This window comes from Mchenga conophoros, linkage group LG3, assembly GCF_057382185.1.
Source record: "Mchenga conophoros isolate Kocher_MC1m ecotype Shallow Benthic linkage group LG3, M_conophoros_male_GT1.1, whole genome shotgun sequence".
NCBI lineage: Eukaryota > Metazoa > Chordata > Actinopteri > Cichliformes > Cichlidae > Mchenga > Mchenga conophoros.
This window is the reverse complement of record NC_140528.1, coordinates 16,862,888-16,887,956: the sequence shown is the minus strand read 5'-3', so window position 1 is coordinate 16,887,956 and position 25,069 is coordinate 16,862,888. Positions and strand designations below refer to the sequence as shown.

At 44.2% G+C, this 25,069-nt stretch overlaps 2 protein-coding genes across 5 annotated transcripts in view; both read right to left on the bottom strand.

Annotated features, from left to right (window-relative positions):
• The window catches only part of LOC146577475 (NACHT, LRR and PYD domains-containing protein 12-like), a 320,541-nt gene that overhangs the window by 75,795 nt on the left and 219,677 nt on the right, over positions 1-25,069 (bottom strand). The window lies entirely within an intron of this gene.
• LOC146577482 (uncharacterized) lies at positions 14,825-23,644 on the bottom strand. 4 transcript variants are annotated; one of them, XM_085254354.1, is made up of 4 exons: positions 23,509-23,644; positions 21,006-21,111; positions 16,221-17,993; positions 14,825-15,895 (listed from the first exon to the last, which is right to left on the bottom strand). In XM_085254354.1, the coding sequence occupies exons 2-4, from the start codon at positions 21,021-21,023 to the stop codon at positions 15,203-15,205; spliced, it is 2,484 nt and encodes an 827-aa protein (XP_085110480.1). In that variant the 5' UTR covers positions 21,024-21,111; positions 23,509-23,644; the 3' UTR covers positions 14,825-15,202. The 4 variants fall into 4 exon arrangements, with proteins under 4 accessions (XP_085110480.1, XP_085110505.1, XP_085110488.1 ...); XM_085254379.1 differs by having other exon boundaries at positions 14,825-15,892; XM_085254362.1 differs by having other exon boundaries at positions 23,382-23,512.

Here is a 25,069-nt window from a genome sequence, read left to right as displayed (position 1 = left end):
AATGAGAATCTTTGTTTGGCTTTAATCTGCAGATGAAGGAGGAAGATGGTGTCACATTTAGGCTTCCATAATGTCCACAGTCTGTCACTGAGATCTGATCCAGAGTCAGAGTGAAGACACACATTTGGACTGTTTCCTGTTTTGACTCCAGAACATTTTGAATGAGTTCAGCTCAGTGAAGAGTTCCAGCTGGAAAGATGATCTCTGTTTGCTACCTGCTGTCAGGTACGACTGTTCACGTCCACACGCAGGAAAAACCTGCTGACTGTTACCAAACGGAGCAGAAATCTCATCACTGGACAATAATGATGAATGAACTCAGAGCTGCTGATATCAGATCTGATTTCAGGGGAACTAAACACAGAAATGATTGGCTCATTTGAGCTTTCTGAGCCATTATCTGCTGCTGTGTCGCTAGTTGGCAGAAAATGATTTGTATTCCTGTTCAGGGCTTCAGTGTTTATGAGTCCAGATCCAGGTGACAGCAGGTCAAAATGATGTTACCTGTCTGTGTCCAGCAGCAGACTGTATTCACTTTGAATATTGTTATAACCTGACATGGATCAGTTTGTCTTTGATTGGTTTGTAAATGTCACTGTTTCCATTGGACCTGAGTGACGTACAAAGACAGAGAGGGAGAGAAAGGAGAGAGAGGATGGAGACAGCAAAGAGAGAGCAAACACAAACAGGTGAGAGTGGACAGGTGACCAAGGTCAGCAACCAATCAGAGAGCTTCTGTTTGACCCACAGTCACTGATGATGACTGCACATAACCAAGCAGTGTGTTACTCTGATATCAAATATGGATCCTGCTCTTATAATAATGATGATCAGATGATATTATTGTGTTATTTTGTAGCTGAATACGATGTTTGTGTGATTATCAGTGAAAGAAGCAGTGAGGAGGATGGAGAGAGAGAGAGGACAGAGGGAGAAGTTAGAAACACTAAAAGGATTTTTCATGGATTTCATGGATGATTTGAGTGATTTCCAGCAGGACACTTAAACATGTCAGTGGACATCCTAAAGAACATATTCACTGATATGAAACGTGTCATTGAACAGGATCAATATCAGTGGAAACATGGTGGAAACAGCTGTGACTGCATGGATGTGACACACTTCAAATCTGTTCTCCACTCTTGGATTTGGGATCCATGGAGCTGCTGCTGAGTCTGTACAATAAAGGAATGGTGTGGAAGGTTGCAGCGTACGGACACAAACACTTTGTGGTTACAATCTGATTTTATTTTCAACATTAAACTACTAACCTACACTGATCAATGATGTTAGTGATCACATCTGGACTCATCCAGCCTTTCTGCAGTTCCTCACAGCTGGAATCAGTCTCTGTCGTCCCCGCTCTGATGTTTTGTACTTCAGCAGGTCCAACTCATCCAGAACCTCCTCTGACATCTGCAGCATGAAGGCCAGAGCTGAGCACTGGATCTCAGAGAGTTTCTTCTCTGATCTGTTCTCTGACTTCAGGAACTCTTGGATCTCCTGAAATAATGAGAGGTGGTTCATCTCCATCAGACAGTGGAAGATGTTGATGCTTCTGTCAGGAGAGATTTTATCACTGTTCATCTCCTTCAGGTTGTTGATGACTCTCTGGATGGTTCCTGGACTGATCTCTGTCTGACCCAGCAGACCTACTAAGAGTCTCTGGTTGGACTCCAGACAGAGGCCATGAAGGAAGCGAACAAACAGGTCCAGGTGGCCATTTTTACTCTGGAGGGATTTCTCCATGACTCTCCTCAGAAATACATCAAGTGATTGGAGATCTTTGTTATCAAAAAGACTGAAAATCATCTTGATTAAAGATTCTGATTTTAGAAACATCTTCAGCACCTCTGTCTTCCTGCTGGTGTGACAGTGGAACATGTAGACAGCAGCCAGAAACTCCTGAATGCTCAGATGAACAAAGCTGTAGACTGGTTTCTGGAAGATCACACACTCTCTTTTGAAGATCTCTGTACAAACTCCTGAGTACACCGAGGCCTCTGTCACATCCAGACCACACTGCTCCAGGTCTTCTTGGTAGAACGTGATGTTTCGTTTCTCCAGATGTTCAAACGCCAGCCTCCCCAGCTTCAGAAGAACTTCCCTGTCAGCCTCCGTCAGCTCCTGTGGACTCGTCTCACGTCCCTCATGGTACTTGTTCTTCTTCCTGTTTGTCTGAAGCAGCAGGAAGTGTGAGTACATGTCAGTCAGGGTCTTGGGCAGCTCTCCTCTCTGCTCTGTAGTCAACATGTGCTCCAGAACTGTAGCAGTGATCCAGCAGAAGACTGGGATACTACACATGATGTGGAGGCTCCTGGATGTCTTCATGTGGGAGATGATTCTGCTGGACAGCTCTTCATCACTGAATCTCCTCCTGAAGTAATCCTCCTTCTGGGCGTCAGTGAAGCCTCGTACTTCTGTTAGCCTGTCAACACATGTAGGAGGGATCTGATTGGCTGCTGCGGGTCGGGAAGTTATCCAGACAAGAGCCGAGAGAAGCAGATTTCCCTGGATGAGGTTTGTCAGCAGCTGGCTGACTGATGACTTCTGTGTGACATCAGACAGCAGCTTCCTGTTGGTGAAATCCAATGAAAGTCTGCTTTCATCCAGGCCGTCAAAGATGAACAAAAGCTGAGAGACAGCCAGCTTCTCTGCTGTAACCTTCTGTAATGTTGGATGGAAAACATGGAGCAGCTCCAGAAGACTGTACTGCTCATCTCTGATCAGGTTCAGCTCCCTGAATGAAAGCAGAACCACCACACTGACATGTTGGTTCTCCAAGCCCTCTGCCCAGTCCAGAGTGAACATCTGCACTGAGAAGGTTTTTCCAACACCAGCCACGCCGTTGGTCAGAACCACTCTGATGGGTCTCTGTTGGTCAGGTAAGGCTTTAAAGTGATCAAGATGGCGCCGAGTATGGCAGCCTCGTCGCGAGCTCCCCCAAGCAACGGCTTTCTTCTGTGTTTAATTTTACTTTTCCTTTATTTTTTCACGAGCAGCACTTGTCTCCTTGTGTACGACCGACAAACCTTACTGGACATAAAAGACGGTCTTTCTTATAACTTTCCGGAGTTCAAGTTTTGCAACACGGACGCTCCGTTTGCAGACCCCCCATTCATCTCACCTGAGACGCCTTTGTTCTCTGGCCCTGGAGGCCGCAAACGCCGACGCAGAGGGAGAAGATCTGGCGTTCTGGTTCGACTGAGACGGCGCACTTACAGACCACCGTTACCCAGTTTATTACTGGCTAATATGCAGTCTCTGGAGAACAAGCTGTGCGAGCTTCGGGCACGGATCTCATTCCAGCGAGAGATGCGGGACTGCTGCGTGATCTGCCTCACAGAAACCTGGCTATCGGACAAAGTACCGGACTCCGCAATACAACTGCCGGGGTTCTCTGTGCACCGCGCGGACAGGTCACAGGATCTTACTGGGAAAAGCAGAGGCGGTGGTGTGTGTTTCATGATCAACAACAGCTGGTGTGATTATGCGAACGTGCACCCGGTCAAATCCTTCTGCTCACCGGACCTGGAGTACCTGATGGTTAAGTGCCGGCCATTCTGGCTACCGAGGGAATTTACAGCAGTGATTATTACGGCTGTTTACATTCCCCCACAAGCCGACACTGACCGTGCACTCAGGGAACTGTACAGCGCGATCAGCAGCGAGGAAACCGCACACCCAGAGGCAGCGTTTATCACAGCCGGAGACTTTAATAAGGGAAACCTGAAGAAAGTCTCACCAAAACTCCATCAACACATCCTTTTCAACACACGTGGAAACCGGCAACTCGACCACTGTTACACCTCTTTCCGGGATGCGTACAAAGCCCTCCCCCGCGCCCCATTCGGCCAATCAGATCACTGCTCCATCCTGCTCCTGCCCGCCTACAGGCAGAAGCTGAAACAGGAAGCTCCAACCCGGAGGGCGGTGCACTGTTGGACGGACCAATCGGAGTCTGCGCTGCGGGACTGTTTTGATCACGCGGACTGGGAAATGTTTCACGTGGCCGCCAGAGACATTGATGAATACACAGACTCAGTCTGTGGATTTATCAGGAAATGCGTGGAAGATGTCGTCCCATCCAGAACAGTCAAATCCTTCCCAAATCAAAAACCCTGGATTAACGGAGATGTTCGCGCGGCACTGGCGGCACGGAACACCGCCTTTGCCTCCGCGAACACATCGGACTACAAACACGCACATTACCAACTCCGGAAGACGATCAAAGCAGCCAAACGTGAGTACAGGGACAGGGTGGAACAACAGTTTGACAACCCTCGGAGTATGTGGCAGGGACTAAACACGATCACAGACTTTAGAGGGAAAACCAGCACACCGCAGACCACGGCCTCTCTGTGTGAGGATCTAAACGTATTCTACGCTAGATTCGACACAGCGAACACCATGAGACCGGACAGTGTGCGCACCGCGGATGACGTCAGTGCGCACACTGTGTCTGAGGAGGATGTGCGGAAGTGCTTCAGGAAGGTGAACGCACGCAAAGCTACTGGTCCGGACGGGATTCCCGGCCGCGTCCTCAAGTCATGCGCGGCTCAGCTGGCTGGAGTGTTCACGCACATCTTCAACCTTTCCCTCTCTCTGTCTGTAGTCCCAGCCTGCTTCAAAATGGCCACCATCGTCCCTGTACCCAAATCCTCCACCATCTCCTCATTGAACGACTGGCGACCTGTAGCCCTGACCCCCATCGTAAGCAAATGCTTCGAGAAGCTGGTCAGGGACTTCATCTGCTCTGCACTACCCGACTCACTGGACCCTCTACAGTTTGCATACCGCCACAACAGGTCCACTGATGATGCCATAGCCCTGACACTACACACTGCCCTGTCACACCTGGAGAAGAGAGACACGTATGTGAGGATGCTGTTTGTAGATTACAGCTCAGCATTCAATACCATCGTTCCCTCGAAGCTGGACAGGAAACTGCAGGATCTAGGACTGAGCAGCTCCCTCTGCAGCTGGATCCTTAGCTTCCTGTCTGACAGACGCCAGGTGGTCAGACTGGGCAGCATCACCTCATCCCCCATCACACTGAACACTGGTGCTCCACAGGGGTGTGTACTGAGCCCTCTCCTGTACTCACTCTACACCTACGACTGCACAGCCACTAACAGCTCCAACATCATTGTGAAGTTTGCGGACGACACTACAGTGGTGGGTCTTATCACCAACGGTGATGAGACGGCTTACAGGGAGGAGGTCAGCGCCCTGACCCACTGGTGTCAAGACAACCATCTCACCCTCAACGTCGCAAAGACAAAGGAGTTGATAGTGGACTTCCGGAGGTGCAGAGAAGTACACACCCCCATCACCATCAACGGCGCTGCTGTGGAGAGAGTGAGCAGCTTCCGGTTCCTTGGCGTACACCTGGCTGAGGATCTTACGTGGTCAGTACACACAAACAAAACAGTGAAGAAGGCGCAGCAGCGCCTCTTCTTTCTCAGGAGACTGAAAAGATTCGGCATGAGCCCCCGCATCCTCAGGACCTTCTATCGCTGTGCCATTGAGAGCATCCTCACTGGATGCATCACCACCTGGTATGGCAACAGCACCGCCTACAACTGCAAAGCTCTCCAGCGAGTAGTGCGGTGCTCTGAACGGATAATTGGAGGTGAGCTTCCCTCCCTCCAAGACATCTACAGGAAGCGGTGCCTGAGGAAAGCGGGGAGGATCATCAAGGACTCCAGTCACCCCAGCCATAAACTGTTCAGACTGCTTCCATCAGGAAGGAGGTTCTGCAGCATCCGGTCCCGTACCAGCAGACTGAGAGACAGCTTTTTCCATCAGGCCATCAGACTGCTGAACACGTCATAGACACCTCAGCTTCACTACTGGAACTTCAACATTATGCACTCCACACTGTATATAAATGCCACTTGTTTTGCACATATTCAACTCTGTATATTTTATATATTTTATTATTATTATTATTATTATTATTTTATTTTATTTTTTTACTATTTAATTTGTAAAAATGTGTATACACACACACACACACACACACACACACACACACGTAGGAAAATATTTAGTATACACATCCAGAAATGCATACACTATTATATATTGTACATATATTTATTAGTTTCAGGTTGGCCATTCTTGTATTTTGCTCGTTTGTGTTGTTGTGTTTGCACATCTCTGTTGCTTGTGGGGCTCGCACACAAGAATTTCACTCGCATGTGCTGTGCCAGTGTGCCTGCACATGTGATGTGACAATAAAAAGTGATTTGATTTGATTTTGATTAAAGATGTCCTGGCACCTGATTGGAGCGTCATGGAGGGCGTCCATCTTGGAAGCTGTCTCCAGCTGCCTCACCTCATGTTGGGTATGAACCTCTTCACTCTGTCCCTCTGTGATGTAGAGGTCAGTGTAGATCCTGTTGAGGAGGGTTCTACTTCCTGTTTCATCACTTCCTTCAGTCACACGTTCACATCTCCTCCTCAGGCTGATCTTATGTTCATCTAAAACCTCCTGCAGACCAACATCTGCTGAAAGAAAGAAAAACAATGAGACTAAAGAGAAAGAAAACTCTTCAATGTCTGAACAACACAAGAAGTCCAGTTTTCAGAAATGAGTCCATCAGCAGACAGATGTTCAGTCTTACTTTGTACACAGCTGCTCTGACTGACTGTCTGCAGTCCAGCTCTGCTTCTGGATCTTTCTCCACACTGTGCAGAAGCTCTGATGGTGACACAGAAAAGTCAAAGTGGAGATACTTCTGTCCACCTTTGATTAGACTCATTATAAAAAGGAAAACAAAGTTTGAACACAGTCATGTTTCCAGTTCACTGACTTACATTTATTCCATGGACACTCACTCTAACCTGAACCACAGCTACAACCCAACATTGTTGAGGCCTCATCTCCTCCTTTCCTGACTGTAGAGGTTAAATATGCAACAATCAACAAATAAAAGAATTTGGTTCATTTCAAAGAAACTCACACGGTGACCAAGTAAAGTAACCATAGTAAAGGAGACAACATCCCGTTGATGGTGGGATTATTTGAAAGATTTGCTTTAGTCACGTCACCAAATGCAGTTGAACCACCCGTGGATCCATGTTTGACCATTCTACCACTCTGAGCTCTGCTTTTGAATCATTTCATTATTATCATCATTCATTTATTCATTCTTTGGAGGGGGGCTATTTCCTAATGCCGCCCTAATAAGCTGATGTTCAAGGGGAAATATAACAGAAACTCTTTCAGTGTTATTCATTAATAAATTAACAGATAAACTGTGAAGAAGAAAAAAACTGAGATTTAAAGGAGAGAGTGAGAAACATGATCATCCATCCTCATAATACATGTTTATCAGTATCTGCTGTGACCATACTGCAGTAATAACTACAAGTCTACATTTCTGTGACTGTTGATCAATCACAGCAGGAATCTGAGCTCATCTCTGCACACAGAGCAGCTTCAGCTCTGGGATAAACTGCTCGCTTCACGTCCTTCTCAGCTCACAGACATTCATCCTGATAGTTTCCTTTAACATTTGATGGTATAATTCATCTGAGTTTACACTTTATCTGCATGAATACAGAAAAACAGAGCCAAACACCATAAACCATCAGTTTCACCATGTAGAATATATTGTTGTTTCCTTGCTTTTAATTCAGAGAAAAACTCTGATTTGGATTTTCTCTGTTCTCTTTGCCACAGCCCATCCCAGCAGCAGCTGAAGCAGCTGACTGTCACAACACTGAATAACACTTTAGGAGGAACGTCTTGATGCATTCTCAATCATCCAGGAAAGTAAATCTCCAAAAGTGGATTCTGTTCATCTGGACGTAGCATAAGTGTGTCCCAGCTGGACTTTTGTCAAAGCTGGAAAGGCGCCTAAAGAAAGCTCCAGCCGATCCAGGTGAGAAGGACAACCGCTGCCTAAGAGAAAACCTGTAGTAATCCCGTACGTGTCAGGAGTATCGGAGCAGTTGAGATGCATTTTTTCTAAACACCGGGTCTCTGTGGCTTTTAAACCCAAAAACACGCTGCACCAAAAACTGGTCTACCCCAAGGATCGGGTCCCCCGACACAAACAGAGTAACATAGTGTACGCTGTTAAGTGCAAGAGGATTGCCAGGATTTATACATCGGGGAAACCAAACAACCTCTGGCTACAACACAGAAGAGCCACCTCGTCAGGCCAGGACTCTGCAGTCTATTTACACCTACAGGCCAGTGGACACTTTTTCAATGATGAGGATGTAACATCCTGGAGGAACGCTGGTTTGAGGGTGGAGTCAAGTAGGCCATTTAGTGAAAAGGGAAAGACCATCTCTGAAACGAGGAGGGGGCCTAAGGGTACATCTGTCACCATCTTACAATGCTGTGATTGCAGCCATTCCCCAGCTCGCTGTGAATGGTACTCATGACCATTGATCAGTGGTTGTTGATCAATGGTCATGAGAATTTGCATAATTAAGATTAAGGAACTGACCTCCCAGCCCATTGTTCCTTCAGTGGGCTGGTTTCAGTCATTATGTAAATGTCCTGTTTATAAGATTGAAACCTGCAGTCAGGTGAGACTGAAGGAGTCACCTGGATGAGAGACGAAACGTTTCTCCCACAAAACGCTACGAACAGATGAACAGAATCAACTTTTGGAGAACATTGAATCAGTATTTCAGCTTTATGTCTGTCTCCACGTCGGTTGAGTGTGAAGTGCATATGAGAGCATGAGGGTGGGAATGGATGTTTGTGTCTGTGTGTGCCTGTATGTCTGTGTCTATATGTCAGGTTGGGTATCAGACGCCACCTCTCTGGGGACATCTCAGGCCCTCCAAGGTATGGAGGCCTATCTCCCTATATAAAAAATTCAGGAGACTAATTTTCCATGAAGTATATTTGGGAAACATGTACAATTACTTTTTAATTATTCAATAAATAATGTTTGATTAAAACCTAACTATGAATGTGTTTCAGGGAACGCTGAGGATAACTGCATTGCACCTTGTCCCTGTGCATGAGCCCTTAGTGCGCAGGGAGCCACCAGCCACCCGCACAGTGCAGAGATGGTCAGAGGAGAGCGAGGAGGCTCTTAAGGACTGTTTTGAGTCGACTGTGTGGGAGGTGATCTGTGACGACCACGGAGAGGACATCGACGGCCTTACTACATGCATTACTGACTATATTAATTTCTGTGTGGATAACACCGTACCTACCAGGACTGTACGGTGTTTCTCCAACAACAAACCTTGGATTACCCCAGAAATTAAAGCTGTCCTCAAGCAGAAGAGGAGGGCCTTCAAATCCAAAGACAAAGAGGAGTTGAAAAGGGTGCAGAGAGAGTTGAGGGGACTGATAAGGAATGGGAAGGACAGCTACAGGCAGAAGATGGAGAAACAGCTTCAGCAAAACAACGTTGGTGAAGTCTGGAGAGGCCTCAGAACCATCTCGGGCCACAAACAGCAGAACTCTCTGCCTGGGAGGGATGTGAGATGGGCAAATGAACTGAATCATTTCTTCAACAGATTTGATTCAGCCATGAGGCAGTCTGCAACATCGGCTGCAGACTCACCCACCCCCACTGCTGCTGTTCCACCTCTGACACCTCAGACACTTCACACCTCTTCTATTCACCCTGCTCACTCCCCCCCACCCCCAACTGCAGCATCTAATACACACTCAACACAAGCCTCCAGCCTGTCTCTCTCAACCACCCAGGTTAGGAGGGAACTGAGGAGGATTAATGGCAAGAAGGCAGCGGGTCCAGATGGCATCAGCTCGAGGGTCGTCAGGTCCTGCGCGGACCAACTGTGTGGGGTGATGGAGCACCTCTTCAACCTGAGCCTGAGGTTGGGAAGAGTCCCACAGCTCTGGAAAACCTCCTGTGTTGTTCCAGTGCCAAAGACTTCACGCCCCAAGGACCTCAACAGCTATAGGCCGGTGGCTCTGACATCCCACCTGATGAAGACCCTGGAGCGGTTGGTCCTGGCTCAGCTTCGGCGCCTAACAAGCTCATCACTGGACCCACTTCAGTTTGCCTACCAGCCTGGCATTGGAGCGGATGATGCCGTTATTCACCTCCTACATCGTTCCCTCGCTCACCTGGAGACCGCTGGAAGCACTGTGAGAATCATGTTCTTTGATTTCTCCAGTGCCTTCAACACCATTCTTCCCTCGGTTCTGAAGGACAAGCTGGAGAACTCTGGAGTGGACCATCACCTCACTACCTGGATTTTGGACTACCTCACCGACCGACCACAGTATGTGAGGACTCAGGGCTGTGTGTCGGACAGGGTCGTCTGCAGTACGGGGGCCCCACAGGGAACGGTTCTGGCTCCGTTCCTCTTCACCATCTACACTGCAGACTTCTCCCACAACTCCACCCAGTGCTTCCTGCAGAAGTTCTCTGATGACTCTGCAATAGTCGGCCTCATCACTGATGGGGAAGACAAGGAGTACAGAGGTCTGACCCAAGACTTTGTGGACTGGTGCCAGCTGAACTACCTCCAGATCAACGCCAGTAAAACCAAGGAACTGGTGGTAGACTTCCGCAGGCACAAGCATTCTCCACTGCAACCACTGAACATCCAGGGTATGGACATTGAGGCTGTGGACAGCTACAGGTACCTTGGTGTTCATCTGAACAATAGACTTAACTGGAATCATAACTCAGACGCCCTCTACAGGAAAGGGCAGAGCAGGCTGTACTTGCTGCGGAGACTCAGGTCGTTTGGAGTGGAGGGCCCACTCCTGAAGACCTTCTATGACTCTGTGGTGGCTTCTGCTATCTTTTATGGTGTGGTCTGCTGGGGCGGCAGCATCTCTGCTGGGGACAGGAAGAGACTGAACAGGGTGATCCGAAGGGCCAGCTCTGTTCTAGGATGCCCTCTGGACCCAGTGGAGGTGGTGAGTGACAGGAGAATGGTGGCTAAGCTGTCATCCCTGTTGGACAACATCTCCCACCCCATGCAGCAGACTGTGACAGCACTGAGCAGCTCCTTCAGTGGGAGACTGCGGCACCCACGGTGTGGGACGGAGAGATTTCGCAGGTCTTTCCTCCCCACTGCTGTCAGCCTCCACAACAAAGACTTTACCTGAACAAACACACACATCCACACATGTGCAATAACACTAAGTGCAATAATCTTTTCTGGCATCGTTGTATTTTTACTCAGTTGTATATAGCATTTGTATTCTATTTTTATCTTATTGTATATTTTTATTCTATTTTATTCTACTGTATATAGTATATTATTTTTATTCTATTCTGTACAGCTGTGTACTGTATTTATTCTTATCGTATTCAAATTTTTGCTTCATAACTTTTGCACTGTCCACTTCCTGCTGTGACAAAACAAATTTCCCACGTGTGGGACTAATAAAGGTTATCTTATCTTATCTTATTGTTTGCTCCATGTTAGATGCTAATGCTGACCGCAGCATGATTGAAATGGTAAAGCAAAACAAAAGAAAAGAAACACATAAGTCTTAGTATCATTACTTGCCAATCATGATAAAAATGTTGACTAATAGTATTCACCAAACAGAATATGAGTGTTTTATTTTTCCTTTCCAGGTGCAGTGTGAATCTTGCCAAAGATGGGCACATTTTGAATGTGAAAAATATAAAGAGAGCAACGAAGAATATAAATGCAAAAAATGTAAGGAAAACACAGAACAACTTCAAATAAAAACAGCTGTCTTTTCCCCTCCATGTGTGTTTGTATTCTTTGTCAACATTAGATGATTGTGTGCAGGAAGCATGTTTTAATAGTGTGATTTGGCCATCTGAACATGTTACCTAAATAAATCCAAGCAGGAAGCATGTTATTAACGTCCTAGCGAAATAACTCAAAGTTTTGAAGTGATTGGGCCATCTGAACATGCTACCTATATAAATCCAAGCAGGAAGCATGTTTTAATAGTGTCATTGGGCCATCTGAACACGCTACCTATACAACGGAGCCATTAACCACGTAAGGTAGCATATTCTGATAAGGTAGCACGGATTGATAGACAAGACCATAAATTTACGCTACGGTAGGATGTTTTGACAGAACACCGGGACAAACTGTGTTCCTTCTCAGCTCAACACGAAATGCGTAATATTTTCTCTGAATACAGAACAATTCAGTTTTTTACGGGACGGTTGGAAACTCTACTAAAATAAAGTTCACTATCAGTAACATCACAGCACCACCCAGCTGTATAGAAACTCCGTCATGCTAGCTAGTAGCAGTACGAGTTATTGTAACTGACTGTAAAAAGTCAGCACAAGGAAAATAAACTCCACCTAAACTTGGTTTATATCTGACCCAGATAGAATGCAGGGCCCTATTTCAAGAAGCCGGTTTAGTGCAAACTCTGAGTAAGTATACCCTGAGTTAACGAAAACTCTGGGTTTTCGGTTTCACAAAGCGAGTTTAGATTAATTCTGACTGAGTTACTATGACACTCCGTGAAGCTAACCTGCTCCCCAGCAGGTTTACTCCAACTAACCCTGACTTTCTCCGCCTCTTTGTCGGAAACCTGACTGTAGGAAGTGTCAGACATGGCGTGCCCCTTCCTTGAAGAGCCAGTAGATGTTGAAGCCCAAATTCTCCGCAGAGCTCTCCGCCGGGAGAGAGTGATTAGAGCGCGTTTGGACATTTTACCATTTCCTGATGATTTTCTGTGTGAACGTTACCGTTTTTCAGCACAATCTATAATTTATTTGAATAACATCCTCAGGCCTAATATTGCTCATGTGACACATTGTGGACATTCTCTCAGTTCTGTACATATTATTTGTATTGCATTTTTTTGCAAACGGGAGCTTTCTGTATAATATTGATGACGCTGAGCACGTTTCCAAGGCTACCGTCTGTCGGGCAGTCAGGAATGTTACAGTTGCACTGAAACGTCTCCTGCACTCGTTTGTGGTGTTCCCCGGTCATAGACCCACAAGATTTATCAAAGAGAGATTCCACAAAATTGCAGGTATCAGGATGAACAAAACTTAATACATGATGTGGTGATACTTGAACTACTACTTAAATTTTACATTTATTTTCACGGTTCCCAGGCGTGATTGGCTGTATAGATGGCACTCACATTCCAATCATTGCTCCTTCAGTAAATGAAGGAGACTATGTGAACAGGAAGTCTTTCCACAGCATTAATGTACAGGTACATAGTTCCCTGTAGCATTTCAAACTAACAAATTATTTCATTATAGTAATGGATGCTAATTTGTGTTCTCTGCACTGTGAAGATCATATGTGATGCCAACATTATCACAAATGTGGAAGCCAACTACTCAGCCTCTGTGAGTGGTGGTGGTGGAGGACCCCCACCTGTTTTTCGGGCCTCTGCTTTTTTTCTAGTGGCTATAATGGGTACATTTGAGCATACAGATTAAGCAAATATGTACTTGTAATGTGCTCAGATAATTGCAATAAGTGCTCACAGAAAGAAAATTAATGTAGCCTCTAACTGCAATTGATTTACATCGGACAAACAGACCAAGCACTATGGCTCATAATACAATTACACCTTACCTGTTTGGACTATATTTTTATATTTCATTTTTACTTGCTGCTAGGAACGTTTGGGGCCTGTTGGGTTGCACCTGCTCTCACATCACATCACAAAATAAAATGTATAAAATAAAAAATAAAATAAAATATAATAAAATGACGTGTTAAATGGGTGGAAATCCCTAGATCAATGTTTAAATTAACACTCACGCATTGACTCTGTCGGCTATGTTTTGCCATGCATGCTCCCTTTCTTTTGCAGCTGTGGCTGTGTTACTTTTTTTCCGCAAAATTCCGCATGTTATCGGCATATGCTGCCATCAGAATTTCAGCCTCAAGCGCTGTGAAATACATTGACCGCGCCTTCTTTCCCTCCGTCTCCATGGTGACTTGCTTAATCTGTGCTCCACTACTCCACTAATCAGGGCTTTATGTATCCTCGTGCGTGCGCTTAACTTGGGGTTAAAGCAACTCCGCGTTGATTGAACTAATTGTTATCAGCCTTTCTGAAACCGAATATTCCGAGTTGGACAGTTCGGGGTTACTCAACCCTGAGTATCGTTTTTCACTCTGGGTTTTCTAAACCAGCTTCTTGAAATAGGGCCCAGCAGTAGAAATCAGTCCAATAACAAGGTGTGTAACATCTAGCAGGGTGACAGAAAAACCCAGGGTAACTTCTAAGGACCTCAACGTCTCTCTCACATTGTGTTTTTTAAACATGCTTCCATTTGTCACTTCAGTCTTTACTCTGAAATACAGGAAGAGAAATCATGGCTGAAATAATTTCTCATAAAACCAGGGGTGTGGTCCAACAGTCAGTTTGGTGAGGAAGGTTCCTAACTGAGAAAAGTGACCCAGAAGTATCTGTGTAGCAGCCACAATAAATCAAGATCATGAGCTTTATTAACTGATCAAAGTCTCTTCTTTCATCTTCTGTATCATTCAGTTTGCATTGGTAATGCCCATTATTGTAATGCTTTTTTAAGACGAGCAAAACTTTATTTCACTTTGGGTTAGCTGGGATAAGTGATGGATGGAGGGAATTTTACTTCAGCCACAGAAATCCTAAACAGGAAGGAGGAGCAGAGTTACAGTGGATCACTATCCAGCAGGGAAACAAGGTTTATTTCAATTTCTTGACCATGAGTGAGATTTACTGAGTGGGCAAATTAGGGAGACGACACCATCAGATCCCGAGCCCTCCATGTGTTAATCAAGAGACGGCTGCTGTGCTACATCCATAAATAATGAATAAATTAGGAGCTAAAGCTGAAAGGACAGTTTATTTGTACCATCTTCACGTGAACACATTCAAGAACATCACAGATGAAGAAACATTAAAAACTTCCACACTACATAAAGCAAGAAAAATAGTTTTTCTTTCAGGTGGTTTCAGAAAAACAGAAACATCAAACATCTCCAAGACTCTCTTTGAAAGAACTAAAAACCTTTGTTCTCATGGTCCAATCATGAGTGAACTCCCCGATGAAGCCTTGTGTGCTAAAACATGTCAGAGTTTTAAAGGTTAAACATGAGTTTCCAAAACGTTTTGCTGGAGAACAATGAACTATTTGACTGAGTTTCAATTATTTACAGACGAGCAAAACCAGGACAGAGAAAAAAGGACAAAACTGACTCAGTAAAAAACAGAAAAGAAGATCCCATGTAGATCTGTATTAGGTAGAAGTTCAGCCCAGCAACCAGTTCAGTTCAACACAAGTTTAAATGATTCTATCTGAACTCTGTGGAGCCTGATCTCAAGCTTTTTGAGTCTGACACAGAAACCAGAGGATCTTTCTGTGTCTTCAGATTCACTGTGATCCAGTGATGGGAGTGATTTCAGCCCTGAGTGATCGCGCTGATGTTTGCACAGAGCAGACAATGAGGTGAATGTTTGGGCACATTGGTAACAGTGAAACAGTTTATTAGTAACGTGGGATCGTTTGTGTGCAGAGTATGAACTGAGATTCCTGAAGCTCTTGTCACACTGGTCACAGCTGTAGTTTCCTTCCATGTGTGCACGTTCATGACTGTTACGATTACCTGACTGTGAGAAGCTTCTCTCACAGTGTCTGCACTTGTGTGGTTTCTCTCCTGTGTGGACTCGTTTGTGTGATTTAAGCTGACCTGCAGTGGTGAAGGATGACCCACACTGATCACAGAGGTGCTTTTTAACCCCACTGTGAATCAGTTCATGTTGTTTTAAATCACTTGGTGTGGTGAAGCTTCTCCCACATTCTTTGCAGTATTTCCGTTTGTCTCCAGTGTGTCTACGTTGATGTCTTTTTAGGGTCTTTTGCCAACTGAAAGTTTTTCCACAGAGGTCACAATGAAAGTCTTTCCCACCACCACAGTGATGACAGGGTTGAGAACTGGATCCATCTGTGTCGCTCTGCTTCTAAACAAAGACACAAAGACAGTGTAAGTCAGTCCTTCAACATTTGTATCCTGAACGTCGCCTGAAATAAAGAGCATCTCTGCAGACGTCCAACTACATTTGACTGTTTCAGTTAACACACTCAGTTTACTGGGCTGCAATAACTACGATACTACCACCATAATACTACAGTAATACTAAAATCATAACTGAAAGGAAAATCTGAACAATCACTCAGAGCTGCTTTTCCATGCAGTAGAATTGCTAACATGCTAACACAGTTTAATGAGCAGAGTTGTTCCAAACAGTCAGGCTAAAATGACAAGATAACAATATAAATACATACCTCACAGTAGCTGCACTTGTAGAGTCTCTTTCTGGTGTGGATCTCTTGGTGTAGGCTCAGGTAACGTGGAGATTTAAAAGTCTTCTCACACAGGTCACATTGATAAGGTCTCTCCTCAGTGTGGGTAAACATGTGTTGTTGTAAGTGTGCGTCTGTTGTAAAGTATTTGCCACACTGTTCACAGCAGTACACATCATGTCTGGTGTGAATGCGTAGGTGTGTATTTCGGCTCCCTCTCTGGCTGAAAGTTTTTCCACAGATGTCACAGCTGTATGCCTTAATTCCAGAGTGGGTAACTAGATGACTCTGTAAGCTGTTACTGTGAGTAAAAGCTCTGCCACACTGATCACAGCTGTATGGCTTAATTCCAGAGTGGGTAACTAGATGCCTCTGTAAGCTGCTACTGTGAGTAAAAGCTCTGCCACACTGATCACAGCTGTACGCTTTAACTCCACTGTGGATGAGTTGGTGTTGTTTTAGGGAAGGCTTGAAGGAAAAAGACTTTCCACACAAGTCACAGCTGAACGGTCTCTCTCCAGTGTGGCTGACCTGATGCTGTTTTAGTGAAGCTTTCAGAGTAAAACCCTTCCCACACAAGTCACAGCTGAACGGTCTCTCTCCAGTGTGGATGACCTGATGCTGTTTTAGTGAAGCTTTCAGAGTAAAACCCTTGCCACACAAGTCACAGCTGAACGGTCTCTCTCCAGTGTGGATGACCTGATGCTGTTTTAGTTTAGCCCTCACAGTAAAACCCTTCCCACACTCGTCACAGCTGTATGGCTTAATTCCAGAGTGGGTAACTAGATGCCTCTGTAAGTGGCTACTGTGACTAAAAGCTCTGCCACACTGATCACAGCTGTACGCTTTAACTCCACTGTGGATGAGTTGGTGTCTTTTTAGGGAACCCTTGAAGGAAAAAGACTTTCCACACAAGTCACAGCTGAACAGTCTCTCTCCAGAGTGGATGACTTGATGCTGTTTTAGTTTAGCCCTCACAGTAAAACCCTTCCCACACTCGTCACAGCTGTATGGCTTAATTCCAGAGTGGGTAACTAGATGCCTCTGTAAGTGGCTACTGTGACTAAAAGCTCTGCCACACTGATCACAGCTGTACGCTTTAACTCCACTGTGGATGAGTTGGTGTTGTTTTAGGGAATCCTTCAAGGAAAAAGACTTTCCACACAAATCACAGCTGAACGGTCTCTCTCCAGTGTGGATGACCTGATGCCGTTTTAGTTTAGCCCTCACAGTAAAACCCTTCCCACACTGATCACAGCTGTATGGCTTAATTCCAGAGTGGGTAACTAGATGACTCTGTAAGCTGCTACTGTGAGTAAAAGCTCTGCCACACTGATCACAGCTGTATGGCTTAATTCCAGAGTGGGTAACTAGATGACTCTGTAAGTGGCTACTTTGAGTAAAAGCTCTGCCACACTGATCACAGCTGTATGGCTTAATTCCAGAGTGGGTAACTAGATGCTTCTGTAAGTTGCTACTTTGAGTAAAAGCTCTGCCACACTGATCACAGCTGTACGCTTTAACTCCACTGTGGATGAGTTGGTGTCTTTTTAGGTAACCCTTCCAGGAAAAAGACTTTCCACACAAGTCACAGCTGAACGGTCTCTCTCCAGTGTGGATGACCTGATGCTGTTTTAGTTTAGCCCTCACAGTAAAACCCTTCCCACACTCGTCACAGGTGTGTTTTTTCTCTCCCTTTCTTCTGTGAGGTTTGTCGGCCTCCTGAGAGCGCTGACTTCTGGCTCCATGTTGGTCCTGCAGTGACAGAGATACAAACAGAGGCAGTGAGTGAAATGCAGTCGTGGAACAAACTCAACCTTCAAACTCCATTAACACTAGTTTTAAACCTGAAGGTGGAGCGTGGCACCAAACACCTTAAAGGTCTCTTATCCCCACCTGCTGGTAGTTCTAACACATTACATCCAACCTGCTGTTAAAGATAATTCATGACTGTTCAAACACTAAACTCATGCCCATCCCTCCTGTTTGTACACACACACACACACACACACACACACACACACACACACACGCACACACTATTTTATAATTTAGATTATTTTGTTGTTTCCTATTACATATTTCTATAATTTGTATAGATTTATACATAATTATTCAGTGATAATAAATCCTGTGTTTGTTTATTCTAAAGGAACCCCGTTAGCTTCCACAACAGATGTTGCTCGTCGTCCATCAAATACTCACATAAAATATTACACAATAAAGTGGATTCAAGATATCCACATAATTTCACTCTTACATCCACAGTGAGGTTTCACAATTGTTAAAATATAAGCAATCAATAATAATAATATCAATAACATTGAGGCACATTACACAAATTTCAAAAACAAATCATGTCTTACAATATTTACAACAACTAAAAGCTCTGTAAATCGGCTTTTAAGTGTTCATTGAAGTTTTGAATAATTCTCTAATTTTTTAAGGCAACTTATTCCACTTAAAAGTTGCTCTAAATGTAACAGTTTTACAAAACGTTACTTTTAACTCGAGCATTTACTAAATTGCAGCTTGTTGAAAACTGTGTAATATGATGATGTATTTCATCTGGATACTGCAGCTGAGCAGAATAAATGTGGTGTGTTTAACAGAATTGCTTTCTTTAGAACTACAAGTAAGCCATAGAATATTTTAGCCTGTACAGGAAGCCAAGAAAGGTTATTATGCATTTTATCAATATTAGTATAGTATGAACATCTTCACACTAATCTGGACGCCTTATTCTGGACTAACTGAAGTCTGTTAAGATCTGTCTTATTAGCTGCTGACCAAATGATTGAACAATACTCCAGATGAGACATTACTAGTGCATTAATGACATCTTTCATAATGAAGAAGCGATACACAAAGAGCATTTCATAGCCATAGCTATGCCTTGTCGGCAGAGTTATGTGGCATTAGTGATGTTTGTACTTTCAGCGTTAACTTGGTTTTAAAGCCTTTAAAATATACGCCGTTCAATAGTCGACCTTAATCTGACAGAGAATGTGATGATTTTGTGGATAATTAAAGTCAGTCATTTATCCACAAACACAACAAGCTGAAAGTCAGTGATGCTGCTCGGTTTGCAGTCCTGAACATCACGGCACAAGCAGGATTCACTGCACTGTTAATGTTAGCTATGTTATATTGCTGCCTCTGTTCGGTGGTGTCGAGCCAAACGCACTTTAACGTGTGTTTGAACGAGCTGACGGTTCACTCGTTAAGCTGAAAGAAAGATGCTTTAATCACAGCAGTCACACATGTGTCCACTGCACCATCTGGAACTCTTCTTGTTTACACTCGTAATAACACAAACACTAAATCCTGCTTCTCTGGTGCTGTTGTGTAGCAGTGTGTACACCTGAGACTGTCACCTGTCTGTCTGTCCTGCACTCTCTCTCTGTTTCTTTCTCTCTGATTGTGGAATAAAAGTATGAACATGTGTTTATAAGTTACACTTGTGTTTGAATCCTGCAGCTTATCACACATTTGATTTCCATGTGTGACGACTGCAAGTGTCCAGAGTGAGGACAGACTGAGGGACCCACTGCTGCACATCATCTGTGAGGCTTTGCACCCCTGATGATCCACCAGGACAAACTCAGCAGTGTGTGAGGAAGAGGAGGAGGAAGAGCCAGCAGCAGCTGACAGATGGAGAGAATAGACAGACTGTTCCCTGTTTGTGAAGGACTGCTAGGAAAGTTTAACATAACTGTCTGTCCTGAATCAGTCTTATTAGGTAATGTTCAAATAATGTGATCATCCCAGTGTTTCCAGTGTGGGAGAAAGTACTCAGGGCCTTCAAGTTACACACTATGAAAGGCAGCAATAAGTTTAATGTTCAGAAACCTAAAGTATGTATCAGCAGCAGAATGGAGCTAAAAATAAATGTTGGTTTCAGTTCTATGAAGCTTTGAGTATTTTGGATCAGTAGCTGCTGTGTTTGTTGCATCACATTGCTGTAATTGTTTATATGCTTTATATATTCTGAGCTAAGTTGATCTATAGTGTTACATCATATTCTATAAGGATGTTATGTGTTTGTAGACTTTCTGCCCAGTTTGACCCATTTAGCAGAAGTCAGCACTTCGGCCTTAGCGGTCTTTGAGTACACGGCCCTTGAGGACTTTAAAGCTGCAGAACCTGAATCGGGATACAGCCATGATGATCTCCAGCCTCGTGCTCGCCAACATTCTCACCTGAGTTAAGAAGACGATCACTGAAATGGTCTCAGCAGGTCCTTTGATGACAGCAATGAAATGCAGTGGTAAGGCTTTTTGGGGATTAAGTTCGTTTTCATGGCAAAGAAGGACGATGCAGTTCATCTGATCACTCCTCATAACATTCTGGAGTGCAGGCAAAATGCTATTATAAAAACTTAAGCAGCAACTTCTCCAGGTTCCAATATTTATGCAATTCTCAAACCTTTTGGCCACGACTGTATAACCTCTTCTGAAGTTTAGTGGATATTATACATGGTTATGCTCAGGATGTGTCGGCCAGTTTCCACTGGAAACGCCTTTTGGTTAAACTGTCAGTGAGGAATTTGCATTTGCACTGTTACATTTTTATATAACTTTAATGCACATAAACAACAGCTGCTTGTTTCAGTGAAAATACATTGATGGGTTTTTAATAAAGTTGTGCAGCTGTAAAGTATTTTGTCTGGTGTCAATTCTATCGTCAGCTACATCGTTATGGCAAATGTTCAGATGTATATGGTGATAAATATCTTTGCTCATATGGTCCTGCTCTGTCTGTCACCTTCTGTGTTGAGCTCATTGTTTCCTCTGTAGTGGCTGAGCTGAGTCCAAGTAGCTGAAAATGTTCCTCTGCTGCTCCTTCAGACTCTCCTCCTCCTGCTGATCAGCTGGGACACAAAACAGATCTTTGTTAGGCTCCACACTGCACTGAAGAGTCAAAGTGTCTCATATGTTCATCTGACAAGTAAAAGAACACATTTTTGTTTCCCGAGGTGGGCAACTTGTTGGAAACAAACACAAAAGGTTTGAGCACTGATACCTGCCATTGCTGCCATTGAAAGATGCAACGCCAGCAATGTGGATTGTCAAGACTCAATGCAGATGTGTCACGAGTTCATCCAGCAGTAGCTATGGCACTTGGCCACAGGTGGCAGCAGTGGACTGACCTGCATTTGAGACTGCTCCAGCTGCTCTGTGACAGTCAGCAGATCTGCTACAAATTGCAGATCATATGCAAGTTTTGGAAATGACATTATAAATATTCCTAACTTAGCCACGGCAGCCATGTTGATGTATTACCTATATTGGCTGAAAATGTTCATTTGCAGAGAAAAGACACAGGCAGACACTGCTTACAGGATGTTACATGTTATTATGTGATGTTATTGAAATCATCATGAATAACAGGAGTGGTGATTTGTAAAACTTCACATTTTGATCCGGGACGTACTCTGCATAAAAACAAGCGCTCACTCTTCCTGCTCAACAAATGACAAGGGCGGAGCCTTATACCACGTGATACAGAAGCTGTGCCGTGTGATGCTAAAATTAGCAGGGAAACAACAACGGAGAGCACGTCAGGGATGACGAGAAAGTGACAGGAGAAAATCCGTCCCGGTCAACCACCCAAACATCAATAACGGGAACCTTATACAGCGCTTCCCTATACACGTCGAACTCCCACAGGCACAAAGACATTACGGAGGCTATCACTTATCACCTGACCAAAGATATGGCTCCCATCAACACTGTGCAAAACGAGGGATTTAGGAAAACGATCAACACCCTAGACAAACGCTACACAGTGCCGTCCCGCAACTATTTTTCTATTGTTGCACTACCTGCTCTGTACACGCAGCGTCGAGCAACGGTGGAGACGGAATTTCAAGCACTACAACATTTTGCTGCAACAACAAAACGTGAGACGTTTGTTGTTTTTATGTTTATTTATTGTTATGAGAGAATCATGATCTCAATTCTAAGCCAAAAAATCGTGATTCTCATTTTATGCAAAATCGTGCAGCCCTAACATTAACACAAAACTATTGTTTCACCAGAGAAACACACATGAAGAGAGAGAGAGAGACAATAACAGCTACCAAACAGTCGTCATAATTCGTCACACAATGAGAAAAGGACAAATCAACAAGTAACAATGACTAATTAATATTAAAATCTGTAACATAATGTAATGTTTGGAGTTTAGTCTGATTGGTTCAGGATGAGCTGCCATTATCCAATCACACGTCTGCTTACCTGCATCTTTTCTCTTTTTTCTAACCTGAGCACCTGATGGCTTTGAACTTTTGTTGTCCATCTTCCATTGGTTTGAATTTTGCGCTCCAGTACAAACACAAATCCCCCAACCCGAGGATCAGCACAATTAACCTAACAGACCTACACCTTAGTTCACAGATTCACTTTGTCTAAGGTTGATTTCTGGGATTTCACACAACCCAGAATTCAGATCGTGAATCCATGATGGGCTTGGATTTACATCATTATAAATGAAATGTGCTCTACTTGGAAGCAGCCGGCCCCGCCCCTTTTGACGGGTTGTGTGAGACTTTAAATCATCAAACTGTAAATTATAAATTTAAATTGTTATTGATCCTTTACCCCGAGTCCTAAAGTGTAGATTTATTTTCTTACTCTTCTTATATTTATTGTTTGTTTACTTGCACCGCTGTAACTGCAGCCTCGTCGTCTCGTCTCTCTATATGCTGGACTGTCTGTAGCGGAGATGACAATAAAGTTTATTTTGACTTCAGCAGCGCGCAGGCGCACCGAGGGCTCTCGCGCTCACTTTATAGAATTTAGAAAAAACATCGGTGCAGATTATAAGTCTGTATCATAATATCTGTTTGTTGTTTTTATTTTGTTTTGCGAGTTGGTTATTAGATGCCGCTCCAGCCAGCCAGAGACTCCCCGCCGCCCCGCCCTCTCCTCCCTGTGCCGCCAGCAGCGGGCGCACCTCGCAAACGGAGGGCGCCCTTACTCCCAGCAAATGGCTGATAGAAAACCGATCGGTGCCTACGAATTTCCCAATATGCGCTGGCATGACGTCGGGGAAGCATGGGTACGACCGATTATTTTATTTTTTTCTTGCCCGTGATGCCCCCCCACCACGATGCATTCTATTGGTTTGCACACTTACACACACCCAGCTGTGGTTTCCGGTTTTGCTGGACTCTGGAGAGCCCCGCCTTTAACGCTCTTCTCTCACAGAGGGCAACAGAAAACTTGGAAAAACTCCAGATTGACTGAACTCAGTTCAAAGTTACCTTGACACCTTTAGATGTGAGACGTAGTGATGGTCCGCTTGAAGCTGACGCTCCGGTGCGTGTGTCAGAAAGATCAACGCGCTGCTTCAGAAGCACCGTGTCGAGGCTTGATTCGTTTGGCCAGAGTCACGTGATCAGTGACGTCTGAAGCTTCGTTTAGAACGTACCTTTTTTTAAATTGAACTTTATTGAAACCCACTGAGTATACAACATACAAACAGATGAAGTTTACAAAAGAACAGAACATGAACATAGAGAACCAGGAGTAAAAAAATTATGATATGAGTAGGCGAAAAAAATCAACATATAAATATTGTTCTGAGAGGCTTTTTGTTGGTTGAGTCTGAAATTGATTGTATGTACAATTCATATCCTTATAAAAAGGCAGAAATATGGTGTTTTATTAATAATGGATATAAAATAGCTAAAAGTATTAACAATTTTTTTTATAAAAAAACATTTATCATTCTTCCTGGGGAACTTAAAGAAACAGAATAAAACATTTTTCATCGTAAAGAAAACTCCCTTAAACTATAGACAATAACAAAACTGCTAAATTCTTCCAGAATCTCTGTGTAGAGGAACCAAAAGAGATGTGCCACAGTTTCTGGATGATCTGATGATATGAGATTTCCTTCACCTTGTTCACAATTAGATATTTATGGGATCATCCAGACTGTCTTCCAGGTGATATCTGGAACATGTCGGTTCCAGTAAGATATTCTATATATGGGAGAGACATGATATCTTCTTGGAATAAACTACGTCTTCTCTTATTGCTGTTACCAAGTTCCTGTGAAAAGCAGATTTTTCCCACTGCTGACTCAGCTGGATCAGGGAGAGTGACTGAGGCAGATATTGAGCTGTCAGTGTTTTTATATAACATTAAAGTCCCTGAGGGTATGGCACCAAGCACCATTGAGAATTCCCCAACACTGACGGGAAAATTATATAGTGTAAGGAATTCATTGTAAGTAAGTAGTACTCCCTCGTTAAATTTTAAAACTTAGTAGCAGCCGCCATTGTTGGCAGCTGAAATTTGGCTGGGCCGCGCTATGAATTCTGGGATATGGTGGGCCACGAAGGACACACTCGACCCACCCTTCAAATTCGGGGGAATGAAGGACGCATTTGAAGGAGTCGAGGAATCAGGACAGCCTTCGTCGCCTGGCTGTGACGTCATCGGCCTTCAAATGCGGCCTCCGGAGGATGCAGCCGACGTTTTGGGACACAGCTTGTGTGTCTTTGTTGGTCATGTGACCTCCCAGGGACTACACATGGAAACAAGCAGTTTAGCTCAAATCTGGCAGGTTTCCATCGTCTGTTTTTGTCCTGATGTCCATGAACATGAACACTGTCCCTGTCAAACACATCCAGATAATCTGATCCAGTGTTGTTCTTCTGGGGTGTTTGTGATGGAGCAGCAGCTGCTGATCCTGATGTCCTCCACCAAGGGGGCAGCAAATTCAGCTGACTGTCATCATTTATTAAAAAGATGTAACAATGTGACATAATGCAATATAATAGTGTCAGTTACACATTGTGGGTTGCACTGTGGCCA